Raw genomic sequence first — 14771 nt, 5'->3', positions numbered from 1 at the left:
AAGAAAAGAGCCTCCCCAGTACCTTGTAAGAAAAGAATGCAAGGTGTCTCGCATCCATACAGACCATGTGGCATTTGAATTAAAATACAAATGGGAGAGGTCTCCTAGGGGGACAAATGAAGCTCCTACGCCCCACTGACTTCAGGAACTTAATAAAATGGAGCATGTTCTGCTGGGAGTCAACTACAGCTGCAGTCTCTGGCAGCCCATCACAGGCTGGCTCACCATTCTTCTCATGCTGAGGATAAGCTCACAGGAGGGGATTTCCTCTGAACATGACCAATCAGCCTGATACCTATGCAAAGAAAACAACACAGGCTGAGAAACAAAACTCAGTAAAGCAAGCTAAGGCACATGAAAAACAACAGGTGCTTGGTGACAGCCAGCAGGGCTTCACTAAGGGGAAATCCTGCCTGACCAATTTGGTGGCCTTCTATGATGGGGCTACAGAACTGATGGACAGGGGTAGAGCAGTTGATGGCATCTACCTGGACTTATGCAAAGCATTCAACACTGTCCCACACGGCATCCTTGTCTCTAAATTGGAGAGACATCAATTTGATGGATGGACCACTCGGTGGATAAAGAACTGGCTGGATGGCCACACGCAAAGAGTTGTGGTCAATGGCTCAATGTCCGGCTGGAGACCAGTAACGAGTGGTGTCCCTCGGGGATCGCTTTTGGAACCGGTCTTGTTCAACATCTTTGTTGCTGACATGGACAGTGGGATTGAGTGCACCCTCAGCAAGTTTGCTGATGACACCAAGCTGTGTGGTTCGGTTGATACCCTGGAGGGAAGGAATGCCATCCAGAGGGACCTCAACACGCTTGTGAGGTGGGCTGATGCCAACCTCATGGAGTTTAACCATGACAAGTGCAAGGTCCTACCCCTGGGTCGGAGCAATCCCAGCACAGCTACAGGTTGGGCAGAGAAGAGATTCAGAGCAGCCCTGCAGAGAAGGACTTGGGGGTGTTGGTTGATGAGAAAATGAACATGAGGCGGCTTCAGTGTGCGCTCGCAGCCCAGAAAGCAACCGTATCCTGCGCTGCATCAAAAGGAGCGTGACCAGCAGGTTGAAGGAGGTGATCCTGCCCCTTTACTCTGCTCTTGTGAGACCTCACCTGGAGCATTGTGTGCAGTTCCGATGTACTCAACATAAAAAGGACATGGAACTGTTGAAACAAGTTCAGAGAAGGGCCACGAGGATGATCGGGGGACTGGAGCACCTCCCGTATGAAGACGGGCTGAGAAAGTTGGGGCTGCTCAGCCTGGAGAAGAGAAGGCTGTGTGGAGACCTAATAGCAGCCTTCTTGTATCTGAAGGGGGCCTATAGGGATGCTGGGGAGGGACTCTTCATTAGGGTCTGTAGTGACAGGACAAGGGGTAATGGGTTAAAACTTAAATAGGGGAAATTTAGGTTGGATATAAGAAGGAAATTCTTTCCTGTGAGGGTGGTGAGGCACTGGAATGGGTTGCCCAGGGAAGTTGTGAATAATCCATCCCTGGCAGTGTTCAAGGCCAGGGAGAACTGAGTCAGACAATGGGACTCATTTCCAGAACAACCTCATACATTTGGGCCAAAGAGCACGGCATTGAGCGGGTATTTCACATCCCCTACCGTGCACCAGCCTCTGGGAGAATCAACCAGTATAATGGGCTGTTAAAACCAACACTAAAAGCAATGAGTGGTGGGATTTTCAAACGTGGGGATGCACATTTACCAAAAGCCACTGGCTTGGCCAACACGAGGGGATCTGCCAGCAGGGCTGGCCCAGCACAAGCAGAACAAAGTCTTATCTGTAGCAAACGCTGAGCTGACCAACGAGGATGGGATTCGAACCCACGTGTGCACAGCACAATCGCCTTCACCACTCGGCCACCTCGTCACTGTCCTCCTCCTGCTGCTGCTACTGATAATGATGATGCTGCTGCTCCTGGCTTTTTATGCTGTTTGATGTGGGAGAGTGTGGTGGAAAATGACTGCTTTAGGGTCACTCAAAAAATGACCATCAAGGATATTAGCAAGAGCAGATTAGAAATAAGGCATGACTGAACAGAATTTGATGGCAAGGCTCACTCTGCTACTTATTATATAGGAGAAGTGTTGAAAGGGAAATCGAGGTGAAACTGAGCTAAAGGGGATTGGTATTGTGCCTGAAGACATAAAGATACGAGGGAGACCCTGCTGCTGAGTCATGAGGTTCAGAACAGATGCCCCCTGCTTTCTAAACTCCTGACAAAATCAAGGTAGAACCAAGCTAAAATGATTTGTATGGAGACTGAAGGTGACAAGGGTAAGGGGACCCTCCCCTTAAGTGGCAAGATTCAAAACAGACCTCTGTTGCTTTCTAAACTCCGGATGGAGTCTGGGTGCGCCTGGCTCCTATCTGAGTCTCAGACTCAGCCAACGGTGTGTGCAGTGGAACGTAACCTTGAGAGTTTCTGAACTCTGAGGGGTGCCCCACTCAGAGGGAGTGACCTGCTTGCAGCTCACTGCAGTCCAGGAGAGCCCAAAGTGTCTCTCTCCTGGGACAGTTACTTATAGGCTCATAAGATGATTGGCCTTAGCCATCAGTTCCATCTTGACCTCAGTGGTGTGTGTGTTCCACAACAGTTCTATTCCAGCTTGTCAGGAAATGCCTGCTCAGCCCAGAAGTGCTCCGGGTACAGTCGGGGAGTTCCCAACCATCGAGATCTCTGAGTGCTGCACTCTACCTTTGCCAAGCAACAAGAGTTCTTGCTACAGCCATGCAGCACCCAGCCATCCAGCTCGTTGCACTTGTGGAAAGGCAATCTCCCTTGCCATGGGATGTCGAGGGCAAAAGAGGAGGCTCTGTCAAGCCCAGAAACTATGGAGAAAACCATAGTTTTACCAGGGAGAAACGCGCACAGACACTGCTGGTTGGGATTGGAGAAGAGGGAAGGAGGAAAGAAAGATGACTCTTGAGGAGCTGATGCCCGACGTCTTTATTGGGATAATGAAGGGGAAATGGAACAGAGGAGAACTTAAGCAATGCATTTTGGAGGCTCCTCATCCTGCCATTAGTGCAAAAGCAGCATCGCTGAACTGCGGATGCTGGAGGAAGTGCCCAGTCATCGGATAGATGGTGCTGGCCGTAGGACCTGAGCCTCGGAAGGAGCCACGGCTGGCAAAGAGACCAACCCGTGTCCTGATCCACATCCCAGCCCATTCACCAAGAACCAGGGAGGCCCTCACCCCAAAAACCTGTTCTGCCGACCAGGAAGACAAGAGGCAAAGTGAACTGAGACTTACCAACTTCCCGGAGCAGAGGAAGGCGCGAGGAGAGGATGGAGGAGCAGGCAGTTGGGCCACTTTTATACTGCGGCCCAGAGCCCCAGGGGAGCTGAAAAATGACCCAAACACGAAGCATGTTGAGAAACGGCAATTTTGGCTTCTCAGAGCTCGGCTGGAAGATGAAAGACATGCCTCCTCTGCCTGAAATGCTTGGTCCCTTTTCATCCTGGACAAACCACTCCTGTCACTGTGTTGATAGCAATTGTGGTTCTCCCACAGACCAGCGCTCCTTTGAGGTCCCATTCCAGGTGCTGGTGAAGCCTGGGTGCAGATTGAGGCCATGACTGGGTGTTGTGCATGTCCTGCCCTTCCTGGGCAACATGGCCACTGCTTACTTAGCACTCGGCCTGTGGAGCAAGCCTGAAGGGCACTCAGAAGGGTCTCCCTGTGGTGGGCTCTGGCTGGCCCTGAGCAAGACCAGTGCCTGCAGGCTATGGAGATGCTCAGAGCCCAGCCAAGCCCCTGCAGGACGGCTGCTCTGCTGAGGGGACTGGGAACGCCGGGGTGGTTGGGAGGTGATGGTCAAACAAAGCCCCCCTGAGCTCGGGAGGGAAACCCTCTCCCGAGGAGAAGCAGCGGCTCAGCACGTCCTGGAGAGCGATGAAGGAGCTGTTGACTCATGCCTGAGTGTGAGCCATCCCCAAGTGGACCTGTTGGCTTCGGCACGCTCTTCCCAAAGGAAACAACGCTCCTCTTGCATCAGTGGAGGGTGGCTTGTTCAGGTCACTTGACCCGGAGGGTCCGGCTTGTTTTGCCCAGCTCAGGGACAGATGGGCACCTTCAGGGCCCTTTAATTGCAAGGGGGCAGCAGCAGCCACCAGAAAGTGCTGAGCCACTCGGAGAGATCTCAGCTCCACCTCGGGGTGAATCACCCATGCCCTGGCCCCAGGGGCTCTGAAGCAAACGGCTTCAGATGTGCAGAGGTGCAGCTTCACATGCGTGTTCCTTCCTGCAGGCATGCAGCTTTTGGCACAGTGCCTTGGCTGTGCCTGAGCAGAGCTGAGGCAGCTGGAGAGGGCACACGAATCCACTGCCTCAGCAGCCCTGCGGGATCGCCCGAGGGCAGGAAGCGGACACCACAGGCCCGCACTTGCTCCCCGGGAAGCCTTCTGCTTTGAACTGCTTGCACCAGAGGACACGTCCTTCCCAGGCCGGGCAAGGACACCCAAGGTGGAAAGCACCCTCAGCCAAATGCCCAGGGGTTTGCTCCCCTGCCCCTTTGAGCTGGCACCCTTGGGGCTGACGACTCACTTTGGGAATGAGAATTTTGGGACTGAGAAATGACACATTGCCCTGCAGCAAGACCTTTCCCCCTTCAACCTTTTTGTCCCTGCTTTGAGGCCACCTCTAGGACTGCCTCCAGTGCCCCCCTCTTTCACACAACGGTGCTTCTCTCCATCCCACAAAGGGTCCTTCTTTGGCCTTCACCTTCCAGCCACCCCTGGGGATCTGAGTTCCCTTCTTTCTGTGTCTCTCCTTCAGAAAGGCATCCGGCCGGGGCTTGCCTGCTTACTGAGCCCTTCCGTGGCCCTGCAGGACCTGTGCTCCTCAGCCTCAGCCCTTCCACAGGTGACCCAGGTGAGTGCCCTTCATCAGCAGCGCTCTGCAGCTCAAGGCCAGGCTGAGAGGGGCCCTCCCGCTGCCCAGCAAGGCTGTGCACGACCCTCACACAGGGCCTGGAGCTGCTGAAACCCTTTCTGGAAGCTGGTGGGGAGCTCCACGGCCGTTGCTTTGAGGAGCAGCATCGGATGCATCACCGCTGCGCTCTCACCCAATGGGGAAATGCAAATCAGACCTTTCAGATGAAAGAGACCATTCTCCATCTCATGGCTGTGCTTTGCAAACCCCAAATTGCTGTTTGTTAACGTGCTTCACACAGACACGCGTGTTCCGCGTGTCCCGAGGCGCTGGCTCACCGTATAAAAGGCCGTGCTACTCCAGGCCCTTCCATCCCCAGCTCTTCCCTTGCTCTCCGCGGTGAACTCGGTACGTCTGAACTCCCTTCTTCTCTTCCTGTGGGTAGAGGGGGACTGCTCGGCTCCTGTGCGGGGTCCTTCTGAGCAGGGCTGGAGGCTGGAAAATGCCCTGTGCTCCCGGGTGCTGGGAGCTGGGATGGTGCGGGAAGAGGGAGGGCTTTTCCCTGGCCCTGGCCAGGCAGTGCCCGTTGCCAGCCGAGCTCCGGACGCTCCGCCTGCAGGAACCGGCCTGCGCTGCCCTTCTCTCTCTGCCCAGGAAACCTCTGCCTTCCTTCTCTTGCTCGGCTTTCCCCTCAGTTCCCACCTCTTACCCGACCTTTCCTCGGCCTCCAAAATGCATTGCTTAAGTTCTCCTCTGTTCCATTTCCCCTTCATTATCCCAATAAAGACATCGGGCATCACAACTTCAAGAGTCATCTTTCTTTCCTCCTTCCCTCTTCAACAGTCCCAGCCAGCAGAGTATCCAGAAGCGTGCCTCCCTGGTAAAACTACGGCTTTCTCCATAGTTTCTGGGTTTTCAGAGCCTCCTCTTTTGCCCTCGACATCCCATGGCAAGGGAGATTGCCTTTCCACCAGTGCAACGAGCTGGATGGCTGGGTGCTGCATGGCTTTAGCAAGAACTCTTGTTGCCTGGCAAAGGTAGAGTGCAGCACTCAGAGATCTCGATGGTTGAGAACTTCCCAACTGTACCCGGAGCACTTCTGGGCTGAGCAGGCATTTCCTGACAAGCTGGAATAGAACTGTTGTGGAACACACACACCACTGAGGTCACGATGGAACTGATGGCTAAGGCCAATCATCTTATGAGCCTGTAAGTAACTGTCCCAGGAGAGAGACACTTTGGGCTCTCCTGGACTGCAGTGAGCTGCAAGCAGGTCACTCCCTCTGAGTGGGGCACCCCTCAGAGTTCAGAAACTCTCAAAGTTACGTTCCACTGCACGCACCGTTGGCTGAGTCTGAGACTCAGATAGGAGCCAGGCGCACCCAGGCTCCATCAGGAGTCTAGAAAGCAACAGGGGTCTGTTCTGAATGTTGTCACTTAAGGGGAGGGTCCCCTTACCCTTGTCACCTTCAGTCTCCATACAAATCATTTTAGCTTGGTTCTACCTTGATTTTCCTTTAAGCATTCCATTAGACACAAATTGTTGACCAAGTCTGAGACTAAGACAAGATCCAGCCACATCCAGGCTCTGTCAGGAGTTTAGAAAGCAGGGGGCATCTGTTCTGAACCTCATGACTCGGCAGCAGGGTCTCCCTTGCATCTTTGTGCCTTCAGGCACTTTCCCAATCCCCTTTAGCTCAGTTTCACCTCGATTTCCCTTTCTACACTTCATCTATGTAATAAGTAGCAGAGTGAGCCTTGCCATATAATTCTGTTCAATCATGCCCTATTTCTAATCTGCTCTTGCTTATACCTTTGATGGTCATTTTTTGAGGGACACTAAATCAGTCATTATTTACATACTCTCCCCCATCAATCAGTATAAGGAGCCAGCACCAGCACCAGCACAAGCAGCAGCAGCGGCAGCAGCAACAGCAGCAGCAGCACTAGCAGGAGCAGGGAGGACACTGACGAGGTGGCCGAGTGGTGAAGGCGATGGACTGCTAATCCATTGTGCTCTGCACGCGTGGGTTCGAATCCCATCCTCGTCGGCCAGCTCAGGGTTTGCAACAGATAAGGCTTTGTTTTGAGACAAGGTGTTCAAGTTTCACAGCACACACCTCAGCCTCTTCTGTCTGTGCACCTAGGGAAGAGGAACAAGAAGGGAAACAGGGCAGATCCATAAACTCACAGGAATCTCACTGATTCCTTGAACCACGCAATGATGCCTTGATCATCTGCAATGATGAGAGAGCAAAATACCTGGGAAGTGTGTTACAAGAACAGGTAGCACAGGAAGGTGCTAGGGATTCGGGAAGCGTGGGTTTATGAAGGAGAAGTCATTCTTACCAAGCTGCCAGTCTTCTACAGGGAGGTGAGTAGCCTGACGGAGAAGGCACGAGCAGTGGATGCTCTTCACCTTGCCTTCAGAAACGCTCAACAGGTCATAGGATCAAAAAAGAAAATACAAGTAAAGCACTTTCTGTCACACAACATTTGAAGTAAGATTTTGATGGGACACATTACTCCTGCCTGTTGGCAGAGTTTCAGAATCGCTGGGAGTGGAAGAGGCCTCCAGAGATCCTTTAGTGCCAGCCAACTGGTTCAGCAGGGTCACCTTGACCTGCTTGCTTAGCACGTAATCCAGTTGCGTTTTCAACACCTCTAAGGATGGAGCCTCCACTGCCTCTCTGGGCAACCTGGTCCACTCTTCGACCTGCCTCACGCTAAGATTTGCCTTGAATTTCATGTGTTTGATTTGTGCCCTTTACCTCTTGCACTGCCAGTTGGTACTGCCGGGAAGAGCCTGGCTCCTTCTTCACCCTCTCCCATCAGTTATGAGAAGAGTCCAGCCCCCACAGCACTCACAGCCTCCCCTCATACTTGAGACAAGCACAGCACTTAACCAGTTGCGTGATAAAGCAGGGATGTGCAGAGGAGACCCGTGTGGAGGCAGGAGAAGGCAGCAGTGAAAGGCAGTGAAAGGATGCACTGGAAAACATGAGGATGTTTTCTGGAAGGATGAAGAAAGCAGAGCTCCAGGGGAGGATGGGAATTTACTTTCCAGAAGGATGAGCATTTCCTTCCCAGCTACATCAGGAAAGGAGTGCCCATGCAGACTGATGTGCACAAAGCTATGCAGGAGGCTTTAGGGAGCACAAATATTTGCCAAACAAGGAGAGAGCTGGTGCTAATCTTAAAAATAAAACCAAAATCAAGACATTGATGTTTTTTGGGGGGAGGACAGAACTGCTCTTTAGAAGCCATGGCCTGAGGGATCTTGACTACCTAGTAGTAAAATCCTGCCACCTTTCCAGTTGACAGCAACTTGTCTCCAGTTAGCAGCTTCACAAAAGCATCCATACAGACCATGTGGCTTTTGAATTAAAATACAAATGGGAGAGATCTCCTAGGGGGGCTAAGGAAGCTCCTAAGCCCCACTGACTTCAGGAACTCAATAAAATGGAGCAAGTTCTGCTGGGATTCAACTCTAGCTGCAGTCTCTGGCAGCCCATCACAGGCTGGCTCACCATTCTTCTCATGCTGAGGATAAGCTCAGAGGAGGGAATTTCCACTGAACATGACCAATCAGCCTGATACCAAGGCAAACAAAAGAGCTCAGGCTGAGAAACAAAACTCAGTAAAGCAAGAACAATTGAAAGCATGTGGAAAAACAGAAGGAAGAGCTTGGCCTGTCAGAAGCAAAGTTTAAATCACCATCCCCTTTGGAGAATAAGCTGCCCAATACTAAAGAGTCCTGGTTTCAGCTGGGATTAAGTTCTTGTTCCTCCTAAGAGCTGAGAGGAAGCAGAGACAGGACACCTGATCCCCACTAGCCAAAGGGCCCTTCTATACCACAGCAAGTCATGCCCAGTATAGAAACTGGGGGTAAATCACCCGGAAGGGACCAATCACTGCTCGGTTTGGGCTCGGTATGTGTTGGGGGGCGCTGAGCAATTGTGTTGTGCAGCAGTGCTGGGTTTTATCTGCCCCCTTTTTATTTTCAGATTGTCTCCCCTTGTTTTATCCATTATAACTATTGTTATTATTACTACTACTACTGCTTTTATATTATTATTATAAATCGATGGGTCTGGATGGATTACACCCGCGGGTGATGAGGGAGCTGGCGGAGGTCATTGCTGGGCCACTCTCCATCATCTTTGGTAAGTCGTGGGAAACAGGAGAGGTGCCTGAGGATTGGAGGATGGCAATGGGTGTAAACCGGAGCATAGGAGGTTCCAAGTGAACATCAGGAACAATTTCTTTACTGTGAGAGTGACAGAGCACCGGAACAGGTTGCCCAGGGGGGTTGTGGAGTCTCCAGTGTTGGAGATATTCAAGGCCCACCTGGACAAGTTCCTGTGTGATGTACTCTAGGTTACCCTGCTCTTGCAGGGGGGTTGGTCTAAATGATCTTTTGAGGTCCCTTCCAGCCCTTGGGATTCTGTGATTCTGTGATTATCATCATTCTTATCATTCTTATCATTATTGTATTATCATAATTGTACTTCATAATTGTGTACTACTTTATTATCATTATAATTAATTATAATTAATCTATGTTAATATTCATTGTTGTTCTTATTTATTAGTAGTATAGCATTGTTATTATTACAATATCATACTTTAATTTGGTTATTAAACTGCTGTTATCACACTCCATGGTTTTCCATCCCTTTGATTCTCCCCGTCCAGCCTGGGCTGGGAGCAGGGTGCGTGGTGCTGAGGTACTGGCTGGGTTTGAACCACGTCAGGCTGGAGCTGGGGCAGCCGGAGCTCTGCTGAGCACTGGGGGCAGGAGCACCCGGCAGAGAGGGATCTTCCAGGGCTACCCAAAGCGCGAGCTCATCTCTGAGAGAGAGAGTTCTGCTCTCCTGCTCCTCCTCTGAGGCGGGTCAAAGACTGGATCAGGATGCCCAGAGAGGTTGTGGGTGTTTTGCACTGTGGCAAGGTGGTGGTGACCAATGCCCTGTGCTGCTGGTTGCAGCAATGGAAGCAGAGCAACTGGCAACACAGAGGTACGCCCATCTGTGGCAAGATATCGCTGCCCGGGTGCAGACCCTGGTGGTGAAGGTACGCCATGTAGATGCTGATGTACCCTGGAGTCGGGCCACTGAGGAACACCAGAACAATCAACAGGTGGATCACGCTGCATCAGGGCGGAGATGCAACATACAGATGGGCCGGTGATCGTGGGGTGGATTTAACAATGGACTCTATTGCCCGGTTTATTCAGGAGCGTGAAAACTGTGCTGCAATTGAGCAAGCCAAGCGGTTAAAGCCTCTTTGGTATGGGGGACGGTGGCTGAAGAACAACTATGGGGAGGCCTGGCAGATCAATTATATCACACTGACACCAACACATCAAGGCAAGCGCCGTGTGCTTACCATGGTGGAAGCAACCACCGGATGGCTGGGAACACGCGCTCTGCCCCACGCCACTGCCCGTAACACTATCCTGGGCCTTGAGATTTTGAGGCGATACCGCAGCCCAGAGAGAACTGAGTCAGACAATGGGACTCATTTCCAGAACAACCTCATACATTTGGGCCAAAGAGCACGGCATTGAGCGGGTATTTCACATCCCCTACCGTGCACCAGCCTCTGGGAGAATCAACCAGTATAATGGGCTGTTAAAACCGACACTAAAAGCAATGAGTGGTGGGACTTTCCAAGGTGGGGATGCGCATTTACCAAAAGCCACTGGCTTGGCCAACATGAGGGGATCTGCCAGCAGGGCTGGCCCAGCACAAGCAGAACAAAGTCTTATCTGTCGCAAACGCTGAGCTGGCCGACGAGGATGGGATTCGAACACACACGTGCAGAGCACAATGGATTAGCAGTCCATCGCCTTCACCACTCGGCCACCTCGTCACTGTCCTCCTCCTGCTGCTGCTACTGATAATGATGATGCTGCTGCTCCTGGCTTTTTATTCTCTTTGATGTGGGAGAGTGTGGTGGAAAATGACTGCTTTAGGGTTACTCAAAAAATGACCATCAAGGATATTAGCAAGAGCAGATTAGAAATAAGGCATGATTGAACAGAATTTGATGGCAAGGCTCACTCTGCTACTTATTATGTAGGTGAAGGATAGATAGGAAAATGGAGGTGAAACTGAGCTAAAGGGGATTGGTATTGTGCCTGAAGGCGTAAAGATACGAGGGAGACCCTGCTGCCGAGTCATGAGGTTCAGAACAGATGCCCCCTGCTTTCTAAACTCCTGACAGAGACTGGATGTGGCTGGATCTTGTCTTAGTCTCAGACTTGGTCAACAATTTGTGTCTAATGGAATGCTTAAAGGAAAATCAAGGTAGAACCAAGCTAAAATGATTTGAATGGAGACTGAAGGTGACAAGGGTAAGGGGACCCTCCCCTTAAGTGACAACATTCAGAACAGACCCCTGTTGCTTTCTAAACTCCTGATGGAGCCTGGGTGAGCTCCTAACTTACGGATACTTTCATGTATAGATTCTGAATGATCTGGCAAGTTCATACAACACCTTCCTTCCAAAATTTCACACCCGTGTCCATGTGCTAAGAGGAGGAAATCAGTTGCTGCCCTATTTTGCAAAGTCGCCTGCTTAATAGAATCAACATCAGTGAGTAATGCAGAGAGAGCGGATGCTGTAGCAATAGTTTGTTTAATGAGCCAACATCCTGACTTATTTAATGTTGCTAAAGCTTGAGCACTAGCTGCTCCAGGAGCTAAGAACAAAACAGCTGCAGAAGTAAACTGCACACTGTTAACAGTCAAGGAGTTTGCTGTATCATTACCCCTCTTTTCTTAAGTCAAAGTCGCTCACCCTGCTTTGCGTGGCTACAAATGCCGGCCTGCTCCGCAGCAGCTACAGGTGCCTGCCTGCTTCAGCAGCAGCCATAAATACCTGCCGGCAACCGCACTTTTGCATTAACCCTTTCTTGCCCGAAATGTTAAACTGCTACCCGTTAAAAACTTTTACAGGAACCCAACAACAAGAAGTACACAGAACACCCTCTGCCCTCAGCACACACACACACACGTATGGGATCCCACAAGCACACTCCACACAACTACAAGATTTGAAGCACAAAATCCAGACAATCATTACTCCCACTACACAGTCCCACGTACAGAACGTGGCACAAGGACCCTGTGGAGACTATCAGGAAACCAGCTCCAAGAAGCATCATCGCAGTGTGAGGTGGCAGGCTCAGCCATAGCGGGTGTCCGCACAGAGGCTCTGCCTCCCCCACATCGCATGAGGCTTGGGCTTTTATACTGACCAAAATGAACACTCATTCTGACACAGGTGGCCAGCCTATGTCTGATGAACGTGCACAGGCTCCTTCTTGAGGTCAATAAGGTATGGGTCCAAAGGATCATCTTCGTCTCTGTCCTCAGTCTTTGCAGCCGCAAAGTGGGGGGGAGAGGGCACTGGGCTCCATGATCTCACTTTTTGACTTTAATGTCTCAAAAATAGTTCTCCAAATTTTTCGCAGTGTCATTGCCTTTTGTGGCTGCGTCCCACAATTTAACTCCTGCACCATCCCACAAAGAGACCTCAAATACGGTAGACTCCTCAATCTCTGGATAATGAGTCTTCGACCATTTCAGCATTAAATTTAAGTCTGTCTCTTTAAAGGTTGCTCCCTTCACCTTAAGGCCTGAAAACATCCATAAAACAGAGGCTTCTTCCTTAACAATTTTTCCCAAGTCCCAAGCTCAAAGGCTTCATTAACCCCCTGGATCAGCTCTTTTTCTATGCTTTGATACATATTACTGCAGGACACAGAAACTAGTAACAATAAGCGTATGAGAACTTAACCTTTAAAATTTGCTAACAGTCCACTATTTTCTATCTTAGCACAGTCCAGTTTCTTCTTATATTGCTTGCACTACTACTTTTCCTACTGCTACTTTTCCTTCTTTACCCATGTCCTACTTCATCCTCGGTTCATGTCAAGCTCCACGTAGGCACTTACTGACTTGGGAATGTGGCCATTCTTTGCTAAAAATCCACCCACAGTTGGGGAGTTCCCCAGAATCCAGATCTCTGAGTGCTGCACTCTACCTTTGCCAGGCAACAACAGTTCTTGCTAAAGCCATGCAGCACCCAGCCATTCAGCTCGTTGCACTCGTGGAAAGGCAATCTCCATTGCCATGGGATGTCGAGGGGAAAAGAGGAGGCTCTGAAAACCCAGAAACTATGGAGAAAGCCGTAGTTTTACCAGGGAGGAACGCTTCTGGATACTCTGCTGGCTGGGACTGTTGAAGAGGGAAGGAGGAAAGAAAGATGACTCTTGAAGTTGTGATGCTCGACGTCTTTATTGGGATAATGAAGGGGAAATGGAACAGAGGAGAACTTAAGCAACGCATTTTGGAGGCCGAGGAAAGGTCGGGTAAGAGGTGGGAACTGAGGGGAAAGCCGAGCAAGAGAAGGAAGGCAGAGGTTTCCTGGGCAGAGAGAGAAGGGCAGCGCAGGCCGGTTCCTGCAGGCGGAGCGTCCGGAGCTCAGCTCCTCTGCAGAGCACAGGCACGCGCCCGGGGCTGTCTCCAGGGCTTTCGTGGAGGCTGCTGGCGCTGGAGCACGGGCAGGCAATGCACGGGCTTCAGCATAAGAGATTGGCACGTCCCAGAGCCCCGCCGAGCCCCCGGCCCAGCCCTGCCCAGCCATAGCCCCCCAGCCCCAGGGAGCCCCCAGAAGCGATGGGCACGCTGGCAGCGCTGAGAGAGCTGCCCACGGCAGCCGAGGCGCTGGATCCCACGGCTGTGCTCTGCGGGAAGGAGCTGAGGATCGGGCCCGGCAGCGTCACCAGCACTGGCGAGGGCTGGATGGCAACGCTGGAGTCGGCGCAGCGCAGGACGCACGGCTCGTTGCAGCTGTTGGCAAGCGGGGTTGGGCCGCAGGCAGCGGGCAGGCACGGGCTGTAGCACGCCATGGCTGCTGGAGGGAGGAGAGCCTGCGGGACCCAGACAGGGAGCAGAGGCCATGAGCTGCCGGGCCCTGGCAGGCGCCAGCTCCGCGCCTCTGGCAACGGGCACTGCCTGGCCAGGGCCAGGGCCAGGGAAAAGCCCTCCCTCTTCCCGCACCATCCCAGCTCCCAGCACCCGGGAGCACAGGGCATTTTCCAGCCTCCAGCCCTGCTCAGAAGGACCCCGCACAGGAGCCGAGCAGTCCCCCTCTACCCACAGGAAGAGAAGAAGGGAGTTCAGACGTACCGAGTTCACCGCGGAGAGCAAGGGAAGAGCTGGGGATGGAAGGGCCTGGAGTAGCACGGCCTTTTATATGGTGAGCCAGCGCCTCGGGACACGCGGAACACGCGTGTCTGTGTGAAGCACGTTAACAAACAGCAATTTGGGGTTTGCAAAGCACAGCCATGAGATGGAGAATGGTCTCTTTCATCCGAAAGGTCAGATTTGCATTTCCCCATTGGGTGAGAGCACAGCGGTGATGCATCCGATGCTGCTCCCCAAAGCAACGGCCGTGGAGCTTCCCGCCAGCTCCCAGAAAGGGTTTCAGCAGCTCCAGGCCCTGTGTGAGGGTCGTGCACAGCCTTGCTGGGCAGCGGGAGGGCCCTTCTCAGCCTGGCCTTGAGCTGCAGAGCGCTGCTGATGAACGGCACTCGCCTGGGTCACCTGTGGAAGGGCTGACGCTGAGGAGCACAGGTCCCGCAGGGCCACGGAAGGGCTCAGTAAGCAGCCAAGCCCCGGCCGGATGCCTTTCTGGAGGAGGGACACAGAAAGAAGGGAACTCAGATCTCCAGGGGTGGCTGGAAGGTGAAGGCCAAAGAAGGACCCTTTGTGGGATGGAGAGAAGCACCGTTGTGTGACAGAGGGGGGCACTGGAGGCAGTCCTAGAGGTGGCCTCAAAGCAGGGACAAAAAGGTTGAAG

General features: G+C 52.2%; 1 protein-coding gene and 2 non-coding genes across 3 annotated transcripts; 1 reads left to right on the top strand and 2 right to left on the bottom strand.

Annotated features, from left to right (window-relative positions):
• Positions 1 to 6864: 6864 nt before the first annotated feature.
• TRNAS-GCU (transfer RNA serine (anticodon GCU)) lies at positions 6865 to 6946 on the top strand. The gene has a single exon. It is a non-coding gene; the product is annotated as a tRNA-Ser (tRNA).
• Positions 6947 to 10690: 3744 nt separating this feature from the next.
• TRNAS-GCU (transfer RNA serine (anticodon GCU)) lies at positions 10691 to 10772 on the bottom strand. Its single transcript has one exon. It is a non-coding gene; the product is annotated as a tRNA-Ser (tRNA).
• Positions 10773 to 13439: 2667 nt separating this feature from the next.
• LOC133273638 (beta-keratin-related protein) lies at positions 13440 to 13827 on the bottom strand. The gene has a single exon (XM_061462025.1). It carries the CDS (start codon positions 13816 to 13818, stop codon positions 13489 to 13491), a length of 330 nt encoding a protein of 109 aa, XP_061318009.1. The 5' UTR covers positions 13819 to 13827; the 3' UTR covers positions 13440 to 13488.
• Positions 13828 to 14771: the final 944 nt, after the last annotated feature.

Source organism: Pezoporus flaviventris, unplaced genomic scaffold, assembly GCF_033815535.1.
Source record: "Pezoporus flaviventris isolate CSIRO_AGI_PZ_B2104156 unplaced genomic scaffold, CSIRO_AGI_Pfla_v1 ptg000034l, whole genome shotgun sequence".
In the NCBI taxonomy this organism is placed as follows: domain Eukaryota; kingdom Metazoa; phylum Chordata; class Aves; order Psittaciformes; family Psittacidae; genus Pezoporus; species Pezoporus flaviventris.
Note: the sequence above shows the minus strand (reverse complement) of the source record. Positions and strands in the feature narration are given on the sequence as shown.